This window comes from Echiichthys vipera (assembly GCF_963691815.1).
Source record: "Echiichthys vipera genome assembly, chromosome: 19".
Classification (NCBI taxonomy): Eukaryota; Metazoa; Chordata; class Actinopteri; order Perciformes; family Trachinidae; genus Echiichthys; species Echiichthys vipera.
In genome coordinates this window covers 11421056-11436563 of record NC_139844.1, presented here as the reverse complement: position 1 = coordinate 11436563, position 15508 = coordinate 11421056, and the positions used below count along the sequence as shown (strand labels likewise).

At 40.5% G+C, this 15508-nt stretch overlaps 2 protein-coding genes across 2 annotated transcripts; one reads left to right on the top strand and one right to left on the bottom strand.

The window, feature by feature from the left end:
* The first annotated feature begins 535 nt into the window (after positions 1-535).
* Positions 536-9486, top strand: tram2 (translocation associated membrane protein 2). The gene is made up of 11 exons (XM_083933569.1): positions 536-693; positions 2213-2276; positions 2515-2624; positions 3959-4075; positions 4268-4326; positions 5336-5420; positions 5570-5640; positions 5917-6021; positions 7650-7793; positions 8389-8546; positions 8762-9486. The coding sequence occupies exons 1-11, from the start codon at positions 574-576 to the stop codon at positions 8836-8838; spliced, it is 1110 nt and encodes a 369-aa protein (XP_083789695.1). The 5' UTR covers positions 536-573; the 3' UTR covers positions 8839-9486.
* A 325-nt stretch (positions 9487-9811) lies between these two features.
* On the bottom strand, positions 9812-15394 carry efhc1 (EF-hand domain (C-terminal) containing 1; the record flags this gene model as incomplete). Its single annotated transcript, XM_083934573.1, has 10 exons — positions 9812-9867; positions 10810-10962; positions 11279-11492; positions 11677-11817; positions 11914-12140; positions 12380-12572; positions 13438-13587; positions 13712-13999; positions 14094-14315; positions 15329-15394. 10 exons carry the CDS (start codon positions 15392-15394, stop codon positions 9812-9814), a joined length of 1710 nt encoding a protein of 569 aa, XP_083790699.1.
* Between the last annotated feature and the right edge of the window lie 114 nt (positions 15395-15508).

Sequence of the window (15508 nt, the reverse complement as noted above, 5' to 3'; positions counted from 1 at the left end):
TTTTGTAGAAAGTATGTGTTTATAATTAGTTATGCATGGTCTTATGTCACAACAGTCTATGGTGGATTAAACATGACTCAATGAGTCTCAATAAATAAATAAATGTTTAAATAAATCCAGGAATACATTAATAGAGAAATTAACAAATAAATACTGAAATAAATGCACGAATACACAAATATTAGAATAAATAAATAAATGTATAAATACATCGATAAATAAAAGAATAAATAAATGCTTTACATTTATTTCAACATTTTTGTTCACCCACATTTATGTATTTCTGTGTTCATATGTAAATGAGGTAGGAGGTCCTATTTATTCATGAGTTTATTTCAGATGTATTTATTCTTGTTTTTATTCATTTATTTGTGGGCACTTTAGGCATGTTTAGTTCTCCATAGCAGACTGAACTTGCTGTGTAGAAATGCCTCAAAGAAGAAGGTATTTGTGGATACTCGCCCTTTAAGAAGTCGCGCATGCGCACGTCAGTGACAAAGTTAACTCCTGAACTTCGTAGTCAGAAAAATTCTGATTTATAAAATAGCAGAGGAAAAACACCATTGAGTTGACATGGCATTTCGCCGAAGAAACAAGAGTTACCCTTTCTTCAGCCAGGAATTCTTAATTCAAAACCATGCCGACATCGTGTTCAGTTTGGTGATTTTCATTTTGATTGGATTGATGTTTGAGGTGAGATGAACTCAGATTCTCTTTTCTTCCCCTCGTCTCACTCAGCTGTTTTAAGAAGGCAAGCCTGGTGCACACTCAGATGTAACTTGGTGAGGAGTAGAAACGAGTTCGGTTGAAATTGTCTTTTTGCTTTGTAGAAAAAAAAAAAAAGTTTGCCCGTTTGCATTCGGCGGCTGCAGTTTTTTTAAACAAGTTTTGTGAACAATGAATGTTGCTCTGTTCACAGTCCAGGTAGCAACATATGAGTTAAAACGGAGAAGGTAAAGGTGGCAGGGTATTCACTTGCATATTTACACTTTTATCGCCAGCTAATGTTTAAAAGTTTAGGTGTCATGCTCTCACAAACGTTACTTTTAATTCCTAAAAGGGAGTTTCATAACCCCGGGATACAACAGAAAACGCATGATTTGCTACTCCTAAACACAACACAATGTAACTTATGTCACCTAAAATGTACGTTTTTACCCTTTTCACAATGTCTTGTTCCAGTTTCCAGTGAAAGACACACCGCTGCAACATTTTTGGTTTCCCAGATTTGTCAGTTACCAAAGAGAGGAAGTAAGGCTGTATTAGCATTCAAATTAAAAGCATCGCTGTTGCTCAGAATGGGATTCAAGCGCACGTCAGATAGCGGGTTATTTTATTCTGAAAAGCGCAAAGCGGAAGTGTTGAGAATTTCGTTGCTAGCTTCACCGTGGTCGTTAACTGCCACGTCTCAATGTTTGAACCGCTGCTTGTGGCTCTCTGTAGCTCTAAGTACCGCTTTCACCTGAGGGGAGTTCACATAAACATACACTAACTGTATTAATGTATTTAATTAGCTCATAGTTTCTTCAACGTATGCACAAACCGAGTCTACGTGCCCTGAGCTATTAGTCAGGTCTTTACAGTTTCAATCCGGAACTAAGGTTGTGGTCGCACAGCTGCTGTCCGAGTAAAAAAGAAACAGGGGGTTTCCTTCATTTTTCTGGTTTCGGAAACAGAAAAGGAGTGCTACAGCTGGTTTAGTGTTTGACATTTACACGCTGACAGGCCACCTGTGTTGCCTCGGCGCGCAAGGAGTGACTGGTGACTGTTTCACTGTGATGCCTAAACTGAGACCAGGGGACCAACAGAGGACAACTCTTTTATCATCAAAGTCCTATCTATTAAAATGGACTTTCTTAAGACAAAATGTAATGAAAATCCCACCATGGTCCTCACCAGGGGCCTCCCCAGGGATTTGAAAGTACATTTGAATTGGTTAAATAATGTATGGCATCAATGTGATTAGATTAGATTAGATTAGATTAGGCTGCAGCTATACATTACTTTAAATCATAAACAATACTATATATTGTGAAAAGCATAGGATTCTCCCTCACTCTCTAAATACACACACACACACACACACACACACACACACACACACACACACACACACACACACACACACACACACACCCCATGCCACAAATGTGACTTTGATGAGCAACTTCACTGAAATATGTTGCTGATTATCACTTCATGTAATTTCCAGGCAACAGCCAAGACAGCCATTCTGTTCATTCAACCTCAGTACAACGTCACCACACTATCACCAGGTATGGAGTTCTTATTAAATACTCACTTTAATCCAGTATGTATACCCACATTGAACTCATATAGTTCATATACTGTTTATTCTAGTTTCATTCCTGCTGCTGCTGTTCCTGCATATTGCATCGTTATTTTATTGCTATTGAATTGCGATTACAAACATTGCTCCAGGATCTTTAACACACCTCTGATCGCAAACATGTGCTGTGTGTGTGTGTGTGTTTGACTCGTGTGTGTGCTTAGAAGGCGAGGTTACGTTGTACCATTACGGATGGAAGGACTCTGCCACCATCCTCTTTTATTTCTTCATCGCCATCATCCTCCATGCAGTAGTGCAGGAGTATCTTCTGGATGTAAGTACCAAGGCCCCGCGGCACAAAAAGAGGTCCATCTGTACTGCAGTTTTACTGACAAAGTGATATTGTGACATAACAAATGCAACAGATATTACAAAAGAGACAGCACAGAAATGAGTAAATCATTACATGAGGGTAATGTTTTGTTTCATTGGCCCATCATTTCCTAGGAAGTTTCCTGTCAAAATGAAGGAAACAATTGAACAATTCAAATTTGAGGGAATCTAGAAATTCCCTTGAAATAACTGCTCATTTAAGCCAAGGTAAATGTTATTTTGTTATTTAATTTATAATCGGAAACTTCATTCATTCATTCATCTTCAACCGCTTGTCCCTGTCGGGGTCGCGGGGGGCTGGAGCTGATCCCAGCTGACATCGGGCGTGAGGCGGGGTACACCCTGGACAGGACGCCAGTCTATTGCAGGGAACATAGAGACGAACAGAGACAGACAACCATTCACACCTAAGGGCAATTTTAGAGTCATCAAATAACCTAACACATGCATGTTTTTGGATGGTGGGAGGAAACCGGATAACCTGGAGAAAACCGCGCAGACACGGGGAGAACATGCAAACTCCACACAGAAGGGCCCCCAGTCGGGATGCGAACCTGTAACCTTCTTGCTTTTTATCCATTATAGTGGGTTTATGTGCATTGCATTTGTTGAAATAAATAACTGCCTACAAATTCAACACTGCCCTATAATAAGTAACACATTACATGGACATGATTTAGAAATTATGGACCCATAAAATTAAGCATAAATTATCAGCAATATTATTAGGAACACTTGCATGCATTTTAATCAATAGTAGGAAAAATTAACCTGAAAACTATCCCTATGATGTCCTGTCCTTTTTCCTCAGTAAAAGTATGCTATGCTATATATTTTAAACAGAACAGTTGCAAACGCATCAAAACACATACGAGCAGCATACTGACTGTTTTTCAAACTAAATCAGACGGGCTGACATTGCTCCAGTTCTCTGAGAGATAGAGTGCTGGAGACAGGAAAACTGAGAGAGAGTAGCATTTAAACCATCTGAAGGTATGAGCTCTTGTGTCATTGTTTAGAAATAGGGCAGGGGGGAGGAATGAGGTTTTATTTTAGCACCATCACCGCGGTTTCCAAAGTGTCTTGAAAGGAATACTTCCTCACAGGAGGGTTTTCAACTGCAGCCAAAAATAGCATCTGCTGTCTTTTCTTGCCCTAGTTATTTGTATTACCGTGATACTTCCTGGTGCATGACGATGTCAGCAGTCAACAGGTCACCCATTATGACTGGATCCAGCCGCATTCACATGATCTCCTGTATTGTTCCTGTTGTAGAAAGTGAACCGGCGCCTCCACCTCTCCAAGAGCAAGAATACCAAGTTTAATGAGTCGGGGCAACTGTGCGTGTTTCACTTGGTGTCGAGTGTGTGGAGTTTTTACATCCTTATAACAGTGAGTGAGATTTCATATTTACATACAATGAAAACTTTCCTTCCTACTTTAGGAAATGTCACATATATTATTAAAACAGGTCAATGATAACAGGGTATCTCTCTCTCTTACACACACGCACACACACACGCACACGCACACGCACACAGAGCAACAGCATAAAGTGTTCTTCTCTCTGATTACTTCACACAGGAAGGATATCTCCTGCATCCCAGCAGCCTTTGGGAGAATTATCCCCATGTACACCTCAGGTATGACTGATGCCAATGAAACATTTACATAAACAAAATGTATATAAAGTTTTAGAGCTGGCCCAGCACACAACACACCTGATTAAGAATACATAGAACCATATGCCAAGGCTGCTACTAAAGTTTAGTTTCACTTTTAAGACAAACGCCTGCAAATTTCCCAAAAACCAAAGTCGTCATCCACATTGTTTTTATGATGGAATAGTGCAAAACAAACAAATGTGTTCATACAAGACTTAGAAAACCTACAAATATTCCGATTTGAGAAGCTGCAAGCAGTTGGTATTTGGCACTTTTGTATTTTAAGACACACCTGTATTTGTGAGGTGGACATAGTGTACATAGTTTAGAGCAGGGTTCTGCTGCTGTTCGGTCACATCAAAGTGCATATTTTCATTTGTAGCTGACACTGATATCTAACAGGTATTTATAATAATCAATTATAATTAGAAGGTTTTTGAGAAGGTTACATTCGTTTGTCTACCCCGGGGCTAGTGATATCTGGAGCAGAAATCTAATGTGACAGCTATTAGCAATTAAAACTAGATGTTGAGACACAAAAAAATCTTGAGACCCTTGGCAACTCTGTTCATATTGTACTTGAATGGTGTGTATTAAGTAAGTAGGTAAGTGAATCTGGGAACTTTGGGTAACCTGTTGGTCTACCAGCTTATTATTATTTCCTGATATGCTCTGCATACACTTTACATACAGAGCCCAAACTCCCAGACTGTGTTAAAATGCATTACAGAGTTCTTAGTCTGATTATTCAAGTTTGGGCAGCTACCAGATTAAAAAAAACCAACAAATTTAATACAGTTGAACGCAGCAACATTTTGTTTGTTGGCCTGATTGGCTGTGTCTATTCTTAACCAGGTTCCTTCCCTTTTGATAGTTTTAACTGTTGCAGAGTCATGGAAAACTAATCAAGGAAAATATCGCTGTGTAAATTGTACAGACTCTCTCTCCTTCTTGCCCTTTTTCTCGTCTCTCCTACTATCTGCTCCAGGTTTCAGGTGAAGTTTTTCTACCTCACTCAGCTGGCCTACTGGCTCCATGCCTTACCGGAGCTCTACTTCCAGAAAGTACGCAAGGTCAGTAAGAAGGCCCTGGGAACTGGAGGAGTTCTGGAGTGTGACTAGATAAGTGTGTGCGTGCGTGTTTCACATTACAGAGAGAGTGAGAGAGTGACAATGAACAATATATGGGACCTTTTTGCAGATAAAGGCTGTTTGTTTTTCAGGAGGAGATTTCTCGTCAGCTGCAGTACATCTGCCTGTATCTGCTGCACATCGCCGCAGCCTATTTGTTAAAGTAAGCAGAATTACCTTTTTTTTTTTAAACCTGCAAATTCAAAGGCTTGTCAAGGACAAATGCACAGATAGTGAGAAAAGAAACAACAGAAAAAGTAATGCTCTGAAATGTGAAAATCAAATTTCACTGCACTACTCAGCTTAGCGGCTCTGCTTTAGGGATTTTTTATAAAGTGCTGCATATGGTGTTCATAGAACCCTATATAGATGTTCCTCACTGGATTATTTTCCTTTGTCACCTAATCTATCAACCGCTTCTCTCTTCTTTCTTGTGTAGTTTGAGTCGTGTGGGTCTGGTTCTCCTCTTCCTCCAGTATGTGTCAGAGCTGGGCTTCCACGTCGCCAGACTGTTTTATTTTACTGATGAGAACCATCAAAAAATGTAAGTCACCTCACACTGGGTTTAGTGGTTTTTGCTTTAAGTGATCAAGCATCAGGGTTCCTACTCTTTGCCAGAGATCATTTTCCAGAGATCATTTTCAGTGATGACACGTGCTGCTGGCACGACAGACACGGGGAGCGACATTCCTCTCTGTAGAAGTCTGATTTAAAAGATGTGCACTCTCTCACTCACTCACTCACTCACTCACTCATCTTCAGCCGGGGTCCGGTCGCGGGGGCAGCAGCTCTGGCAGGGGACCCCAAACTTCCCTTTCCCGGGCCACATTAACCAGCTCTAACTGGGGGATCTCCCAGGCCAGTATGGAGATATAATCTCTCCACCTGGTCCTGGGTCTTCCCCGAGGCCTCCTCCCAGCTGGACGTGCCTGGAACACCTCCTTAGGAAGGCGCTCAGGGGGCATCCTTACTAGATGATCCTGAACCACCTCAACTGGCTCCTTTCAACGCAAAGGAGTAGCGGCTCTACTCCGAGTTCCTCACGGATGGCTGAACTTCTCACCCTCTCTCTAAGGGAGACTCCAGCCCCCCTCCTGAGAAAACTCATTTCGGCCGATTGTACCCGCGACCTCGTTCAGTTTAAGGCGATAATTTATCTATTAAATAATTTCACTTCATTAGTATATAACCAAATTACGGTCATGGTTTAGGCAATTCTCACCTCAGCTATCCTCTCTCTTCTCCCTCCAACTTTTTCTTATTAAAAATTATTATTATAATTAAAAATTATACAAATATAAATAAAATAACAATAGGCGGAATATAATATTGCAGGGATGATGTATTTTTGTAGCCCGACCCTGTAAGATAATCTTCACAAAGTGTAAATGCAAAAGTAAAAAGCTAACTAGCTTCCAACTGATTTTGCTTGTACGATGCAATGAGCTGGGCATTTACTGACACGCTTTTTGTCGTGAAACAAAGCGTTAAAATCTCTTAAGCTTGTGTTAAACACAGACCTTATTTCAGGCATCTAACCAGAAACCCATTTAAAAAAAATAACCCACTGACCTTGGAAAGAGGGAACAGGAAGTGCAAAAATGATTAAAGTCATTTCTGGGTTTTAGGACTTATTCCGACAGCACTCTATTTTGGCTCAAGCTGTTTCAAAAGATACCAGAAGCGGAAATGCCTCTGATACTGCCAAAAGTGCTGGATTGGGTGTCTACTCTAAATCAATTTTTTTAAAGTAGTTTCACTTGGATAGAACAGCCATTTTTTTTACGCAAATCAATTCTTCTTTGCCGCTCTAAGACAGCAGCCTGCACAGAACGTTTCCACAACAGCATATTCAAAATCCGAGTGTCCATAAAAGTGACCATTTGAACGTTAATATGATCATGAACATAACAGAGGAGAATGTTTTCTTTTTTAGGGGGGCAGACTTTATTCTTCTCACCAATACTGAAATCTTTAAATCCAATTTTCCTCTGCTGTTTTCTCCTCCTCCCTAAGCTACTGTATTATGTGTTTCCAGTGATTTTCCCCTTTTGACTCCTTGTGGCTTAACATATTATTATTGCCTCATTTAGTTTAATGATCACTGGCAGGTTGGTTGTCTGAGCATCATTTTTTTTATGGACCACATCTCCTCTATGTGTCTTTCTCCAGGTTTGATCTGTGGGCCATCAGCTTTGTGTTTACACGGATGGTCACTTTGACCCTGATGTTCCTGGCTGTTGGCTTTGGCTTGGCTCGTAGTGAAAACCAGGGGCTGGACTTGGAGATGGGCAACTTCAATAGTGTACTGATAAGGTAAGGACCTATGTCCAACATCTTTGGAAAATGATTTTTACAGCTACTGCAACAACTGTATAGTCTAAATACACATAGCGCCCGTTAAAAGGTGTTGACTTTTCAATGTTTTTATTGTTTCACAGTAGATGTGGCCAGGGATTTTGATACTGATTAACAGAAAATGACTTTAATTTCAAAGTAAAAACACTTTTCTACAAATGAATTAAATAGGGTATGACATGTCGCAGATAATTCGCTCTACCTGCAGCTACAGTATGACTTGTGAGAACATTATTTAATAATAACTCTGAATATACAGTACTTTTACTGATTAATACATTTTGACTTTTTACTCTACTTAAATTTGCAATAATTTGATAGCAGCACTCTACAGCAACAGAAGTGGCAGGTTTCTCGAACACAGAAACAATGGATGCAAACAGGACCAAACTTAACTGTGGTCCCCTTGTTGAAATATAAGAAATATTCTTCAGACATTATTTCAAACACACACCAGGGTCAGAAAGTAACTTGATTCATTTGGTATGCAATGTCAGGGCCACTTTCCAAAACCCACATTTGCACTAATCTTCTTGCCTTTGGGCCCCTTCAGGATGACTGTTCTACTGCTGGTATGTTTGACCCAATCTTGGCTACTCTGGAAGTTTATCCGCTTCCAGCTGAGGCGCTGGAGGGAATTCAGACACGAACAAGCTGTTCGCAAGAAGACTGCCGCAAAACAACCCCTACGGACACTGAAGAGAGACTCACGTGAGTAGAAACACCTGCTCAAACATGTTTTATAACAGACATCCGCCCCTAATAGTTAGTCCGGCAACAACTCTTTCATAATATTACAATATTCAGGAATGTGACGTTTTTTCCCTTATCATTCTCTCCTTTCTGCATTTGTCCCGATCAAACTGAATGACTGATACATGTTGCATTAGTAGAGACTGACTTCTCGCTTGTGTCTCTCCTGCTAGTTGGTCACCATGAAAATGGAGTTCTTAAAGCTGAGAATGGAGCCTCTCCTCGGACCAAAAAACTCAAATCCCCCTAAGATGACACACTGGCCTGAACAGTGGCCTTAGCCGGGGCTAAGGTTTCTCATCAGCACAACAGAAATCTGGTGGCCATTGGCCATCAAGCCTCTAATTGAGTGTGTCCTGAGATGTAACAGGGACTGAGTCGCTACAGACTTTGGGCTTGAATGCTGGAAAATCCAAGGAAATCCCTCAAACAGACATTTACCCTTTTCATATCAGTATTTTTTTATACATCCACGCAGCCTGCTATCCCACCCTAAGGAGCACCATTGTATGCATAATGATTCAAATGTAAAGTGAACACAGTATGCAGACCACGTTACTGCATGTATCAATGTTGAATGTGTTGATGCGTATCCTCATACATAAGTACTGTATTGGTTGTAGTGTTGTTGATGTCGCAGCTGTTTTCAGCTCTCGCCATTGAGCCGGCTTCGCTTGTTTTCTAGTCTGGTCCATTGGAGCAGAAAAATGTTACCGATGATGTGGTATGAGCTTACTGTATGCTGACTTAACATCATCCCTTTATCATGACAGGGAAAGGATTTTGGCCAACCTATAGAGTGGTCACCTGGGCTCCTCCCAATGATTTCTGTCTGTTTAAAATCCTACATTTGTCACTGGTCACTTAACAGATGAGCATTAAGTATGTATGTTGAATATCACCGCATGCCATTCCATTTCTCTTTCTTTTGTTTTGTTAATTACTTTATTAAATAATGCAATTTTCTGAAAGATTGTGACTTAAGTTATGTTTCTCTATTTTCATTTTATACACTTGACACATCTGTCTACAATTATAATTATTTTTATTTACATAGTGCTTTTCAGTGACCCAAAGGCGCTTACAGTGAGATAAAAACAAAAGGGGGGTAATGACAGTCAGGGTGGGACTGCACAAAAGTAAACAAAAGCAATAATGGGATGGGGCAAAGATATTAACAGTACAGACAGAAACAGACGGTACAGAGAGAGAGTTACAGAGAGTTACAAGTAGGGGCATGGTGGCGAGGAAGGATTGGAGAATGTAGGTGGCGGCGGGTCTGATGGGGAAAGGCGAGGAGAGGAGAGTAGAGAGGGTTGAGGGTGGTTAGAGATAGGGGAGGTCACAAGCTTGGGCAAAGAAGAAGGTTTTTAGGCGGGATTTGAATATGGGCAGTGAGGGAGAGTCACGGACAGGCTGATGGAGAGCTTTGAAGGTGAGGAGGAGTATTTTGAAGTTGATATGTTGTTTGATGGGGAATAATATGGTGAACTTTTCAATCGGTGGTTTTCACAATGTTCTACAATTTGCCAGTTGGTAAATGTAGAATTGCATAGAAATCTTCCACATTTTCAATATTTGACAGAGCAGGTGGACTACACTGAGGGTGGCAAACTGAGCATGGTGCAGTCCCCTGTACCTATGCTTTTAGCTGAATGCTAATGATTACACAAAGTGTCCCTGGTTTGGTTTTCTGTGCCCTGAGGTAACATTGTTTTCTAAATAAAAAAAAGTAATTGCTTGGTTGCCCGGCTGTAACATAAATTTGTATTTTTGAAGCAGCTAATCAGGGTAGGGCTTGGTGACCGCCTGGCCCAATATAAGAAGAGTATTTTGAGATCAATCACAACATAAACAAACAGTTGTTCAATTTGATCAATTTCCAGAACCTTTCAGATTCAGTGAAACATTGCATATTCTGCAGCAGGTCCAGTTCTTGTTTATGTTAAGAAACATTCTGCAAAGGTTTTGACTTTTATACGTGATATGATTTATTGAGGAGTGAACAACTCTCCAGGCAATACAGCCTCCCCTGACATCACGAAGAAGGCTCTGCTACAGCGGCACCTGATGAAGAATGAAAAGAAAGAATGGGCGTAAATTGTTGTCTGGCCAAAATTCAAAAAGAGAGTGACACCTACTTGAAGAAATGTTTATGAATTTATAGTAAACAGAAAATTCTAGAGGAGTCTTTTGCTAAATATCTGATTTGATTTTTTACCTCTTTGGTCAGCTGGCTGGTCGTTTGCCGTCTGCACTCCCAGCTTCTTGCGCAAAGAATCCAGTGTCTGACAAGGGATCTGGCTTGCGTTGGACTCCAGGTAAGTCAGTGTATAGTGATCCGCATTGGTCAACACAAAGCGGTGGCTGAAAACTACAAAAACAGACATATAAACACCTGGCAAAATACTCAACACCACCTCTGTAGCAGTTGCCGCTGTACAGTAGGTGTCTCATGACCACGTTTTGCCATGATGACATGACAGACTCACAAGGTTAAAACAGAAACACCTAGTGAAGCTGTAATTTAGGATAGATCTTAATGTATCTAAGAGGACATGTATGGTACAGAAGCAACATGAGTGATACATTTCTGCTTTTATCCTGTGATTTTTTTAAATAAAAATATTCCTTTTGGAAACCAAGATAAAACAGAAAATAGACACAGGCTGTTTAAGTCAGAATATTACCCTCCACAGTGGCTCCAATAGCAAAGTCTGCCGGTGAGTAGTACTGAGGATTTTCCACTGTAGAGGCTGGCTTGGGGATGCGGGTCTTTTCCAGGAAGTGGCCACCGATGATACCGGAATTGCGAGTTTGCTTTTCAAAAATACTGACCATGTCATTGGACAGGAAGTAGGACATTATAAAGCGTCGGCCCTCATCTTCAGGATTCTGGGAGTCCTGAAATGTCAGTAACACAGGACAGCTTAAGCTAGGAGAGAAATGTTCTGTTTGGTTGTTGATGGTTTTGAGTTTTAAGTGGTGGTAGGTTGGTGACTTGTAACTACATATAACCAACCACTAGTCAATCAGAAGATTTTATCAAAGAATCAGCACAAACATGTTCTCACACATGTTCACTCACCAGCCTGGCACTGTAGCGCAACACTTTGCTGTCATTTTCCAGCATTTTTACCACATTCTTTTTGGGAGGCTTAGGAATCAATGACAAACAATTCTGAAGAGAGTCCTCAAGTGAGCCAAACCCATTATAAGGAGGAACCTCCTGTAAACACAAATGAATGAGAGGAAATAATTATTTATATAGCAACCTTAAGTCACCACCTCAATAATACAGAGGCAATACATTGCAGTTTCTCACCGTCCTCCTCTCCTGAAGCAGTTGAGTCTTTTTTGGTCCCTCTGAGGGTTTGATCTCCATGTCAGGGTGGTTCTTACAGTAATATTCTTTAGTGAAGTCATCACAGTCATAGAGCAGGAAGCGACGGCCCAGCAGCTTCATCGTTTGACCCACCTGGAAGTCTTTCGGGGAGTAGTACTCATCTACTTCTTCTGTTGAAACCTCCAGCACACAGCTGGGAAAGGTATCTGGAAATAAATAAGAGTATTGCTATTGAGTGGCATCAATAATTCACAAAAACATTGTAACCAATGCTGGGGTACAGAGACATATTTAAATTGTGTTTAATTTCAATTATTTAAAAAAGATAAAGTAAGAGACACTTTCTAAAGGCATTCACTTTAACTCTTTTCATGACTGGATACAAAGAGACATCTGATCAAAGCACTTAATCAGAGTTAATGCCATTATATGCACAGCATCTCACCAGGCTTTGGTTTGATTTTCTTGGGCAGCTTCTGTCTGCACATCAGGACAGGGAAGGGATCCCGGCCGCTGTTTGGTTCATGGACCTCTCTGATCTCCACCGAGTCGTCCACCAGGTAATACTGGATGGTAACGGGCCTGGTCTCCCCGAACAGGGAGTCAGCATCGTCCCACAGCGCAAAGTAACGCAGCACCTGACCAAGAAGAGGTCAAGAGCTTGAAACTAGAATTGGTACAAACACAGAGCCTGGGAACCAGACAAATCTGCTGAGCTCATGCTTAATTTGCTCTGGCAGGTTCGTCTGGCCCCTCTCCCATTCGGACAGATATCCAGCAGCTTGAGATCCGGCGGACAAATCACAACCATTTATCTCATGCTGGGACGGGTTAAAGTCTGCAGGCCCCACCAGCACATTTTTTCAGGCTCACGAAACTCAGATAAAACTGTCAAACTAGGCAACGCTGATAAAATATGAATCCAGATTCTGTTACTAAATTGGCTATTATTCGCATAAAATGTTTTCAGAAACACAGTTTAGTGTTTAGCTGTAATCTGAAAAAGTTGCGTCCAGAGTTTATGGTCCTGAGGCATTTTGGTGTGCGGCCGAACACCGTCCAACACCCTTTGTAATCGAAAATCAACGGAAAGATTTGCAGGCTAACAAACACCTGATAGTGATGTCAAATAACTTCAGAATCAGAATCAGAATAACTTAAGATCACTTATTTGAAACATTTCAGTGGTTTGGAACAATATGTTTTTTTATGTTGACTAATATTTGCATGTTTTATAGGGTTCAATCATGTGACAATCGCTTTACTTTTAGCTGTCGATATAGGCACAAAACCCAAACTATACCAAACATGAAGTATGAATAAGTTAAGCTAGATGACCTAGACGGATATCTGCAAAGTCAACATAACCTCATGGCAGTTAAGAAAGCAGATCATTTTTGTTTCCTAAATAGCGTGAACAGGAGATTTGAATGTTAAAATCTGTCCAGATTAGGGTTTGTAATAATTACCCAGTGAGTTTGAAATGGAGGGAATTTCCTTTACCTTACGATCCATGGTGAGAAACCGGTGCATGTGGTCAAATTCGGAAGGTGTTACGTAGGAAGGCTGAGGGGTTTTGCGATGTTTGTCATAAGGATCCACAGGCAATGACTCAGGGTCGTTCAGAATAATGCCCTCACTTTCCATGAATTCCTATATATAATGAATAAGAGACAGACAGACAGTATATTAACAACTACATATCCATATGCTTGTGTTAGACACAGCAAAAATAAAGATACATATTGCAATGCAAGAGCATTCATACAGGTTTTACCTTTGTAAAATCATCGCACTGTGTGATGTGGTACTTGACCCCATACACCTCCAGGTCCATGCCAATATTGAGCTCTTTCCACTGGTAATGCTCTCCGCGTTCATTCTTGGGCAGACGCTGGCGTTTGATCCTTTTCCCCTGTGGTATCCCAGAATTCTCCACCACGGGCTCAATGATGCACATGCTGTCATCCTCAAGGTAGTAGTAAATAACCACAGGGCGCACGCGGCACTCCTCTTTTGGGGAAAACAGGATATTTTCCTGAAAGTAGGCATAGAAGCGCAGCACCTACAAGACAAGAGGGCGGTGAAGAACGGACAAAGACAAATAATTGTACAGCAAAAAAAGTCTTCAAATTCTGGTCTTTTAGGCTTTATTGTACCTTTTTGTCAAGGGCCACATGAGCTGGGATGAAGTCTTCAGCTATGCTCTGATCAAAGCAGCCATAAGTAATGTCCGGTGCCTCAAAGGACGACTCGCTGATCTCCTGCTGGATCAACTGATCTGACAAAAGAGGATCCTGTCCAATGCCCACAGTGGGGCGACGGGGCAGAGCGTAGCCATTCTTATAGCCCAGTGTCTGGGGACGATGGAAGGCCGGCTTCTGCAAACATTGAGCAGGTAATACATTAGCTCTGGTGAAGCACGCAGCAAAAAAATCAAATGCATATCAACAACACTGATGCAAGTGAAGCACGCTCAAAGGCGGATTATTATGAGTCTGTGTGGGTGTCAGTGTGAGCTTATTTATTTACTTTTTATTCATTTATTTTGTTAGTATAAAATTGAAGGGATCATATATTATAATATAAAATAATATTGAGTTGATCATAGAATAATATTGAGTTGTAGTTGATATAAGAGAAAATTATATGTAGGATAAATATGCTGAAATTAATTGATATCTTGTTATAAAGTAAAGATAGGTGGTGATTAATATATTATAAATTATAATTATTATATACGTATATACTATAAACAATTACATACTACTAATTATGGAGAAGGGGTGGGATTAAATAAATTGTACTATACTATTTCTGCATGTGTTTATCTATTCTATTTTTTTGTTTGTTTTGTCTGCCTGCAATGGAACGATAAAAAAAAAACTTTATTGAGACAATAATAGTAACACCAACATGATCCTAAACTATCTACTACTAACTAAATCCTAAACATGACCAAACTAAAAACTCACCTATTCCGGACTGCCTACCCCACTTAACCATCCATATTGTCTTTTCTTATCTGTTTTGTATTTCCTTCTTAGTGTTTTTATCTATTTTATTTATTTTTATCTATTTTGCAATTGTACGGTGTCCTCGAGTGCCCAGAGAGGCGCCCTCAAATTAAATGTATTATTATTATTATTATTATGATAGTGCAATACAATAACAGTGGATAAACACGTCCATAGCGAAGTTGGTGTGTGAAATGTTATCCAGCAGCATACTTGGTGAATAGCTCAGTTCTAACGTTAGGAGGACTGGAGGAATGCCACCTTGCATCGCAGAGAGAGAAAAGCTAATGTTCTTGCGAATACGTTTCACTTGAGAACATTTTCAATGAAGAAAACCTAACATGAGTGACTTTTCTGTTTCCTGGCTACATTCTTACCGTGACATCCCGAAAAGTGTATCCAGGCAAAAATGGCAGTCCGTGGCTATTCCAGTTCCAAGACATGACGTTGGCGTTAGCTCGTCTCCAGGTACTTTAACCGTTTCCCTTACCGACACAAGATGTTAGACACTATACTTTTACTAATGTGGGGGATTCGTTAGGGTTTGTCACCGTGTT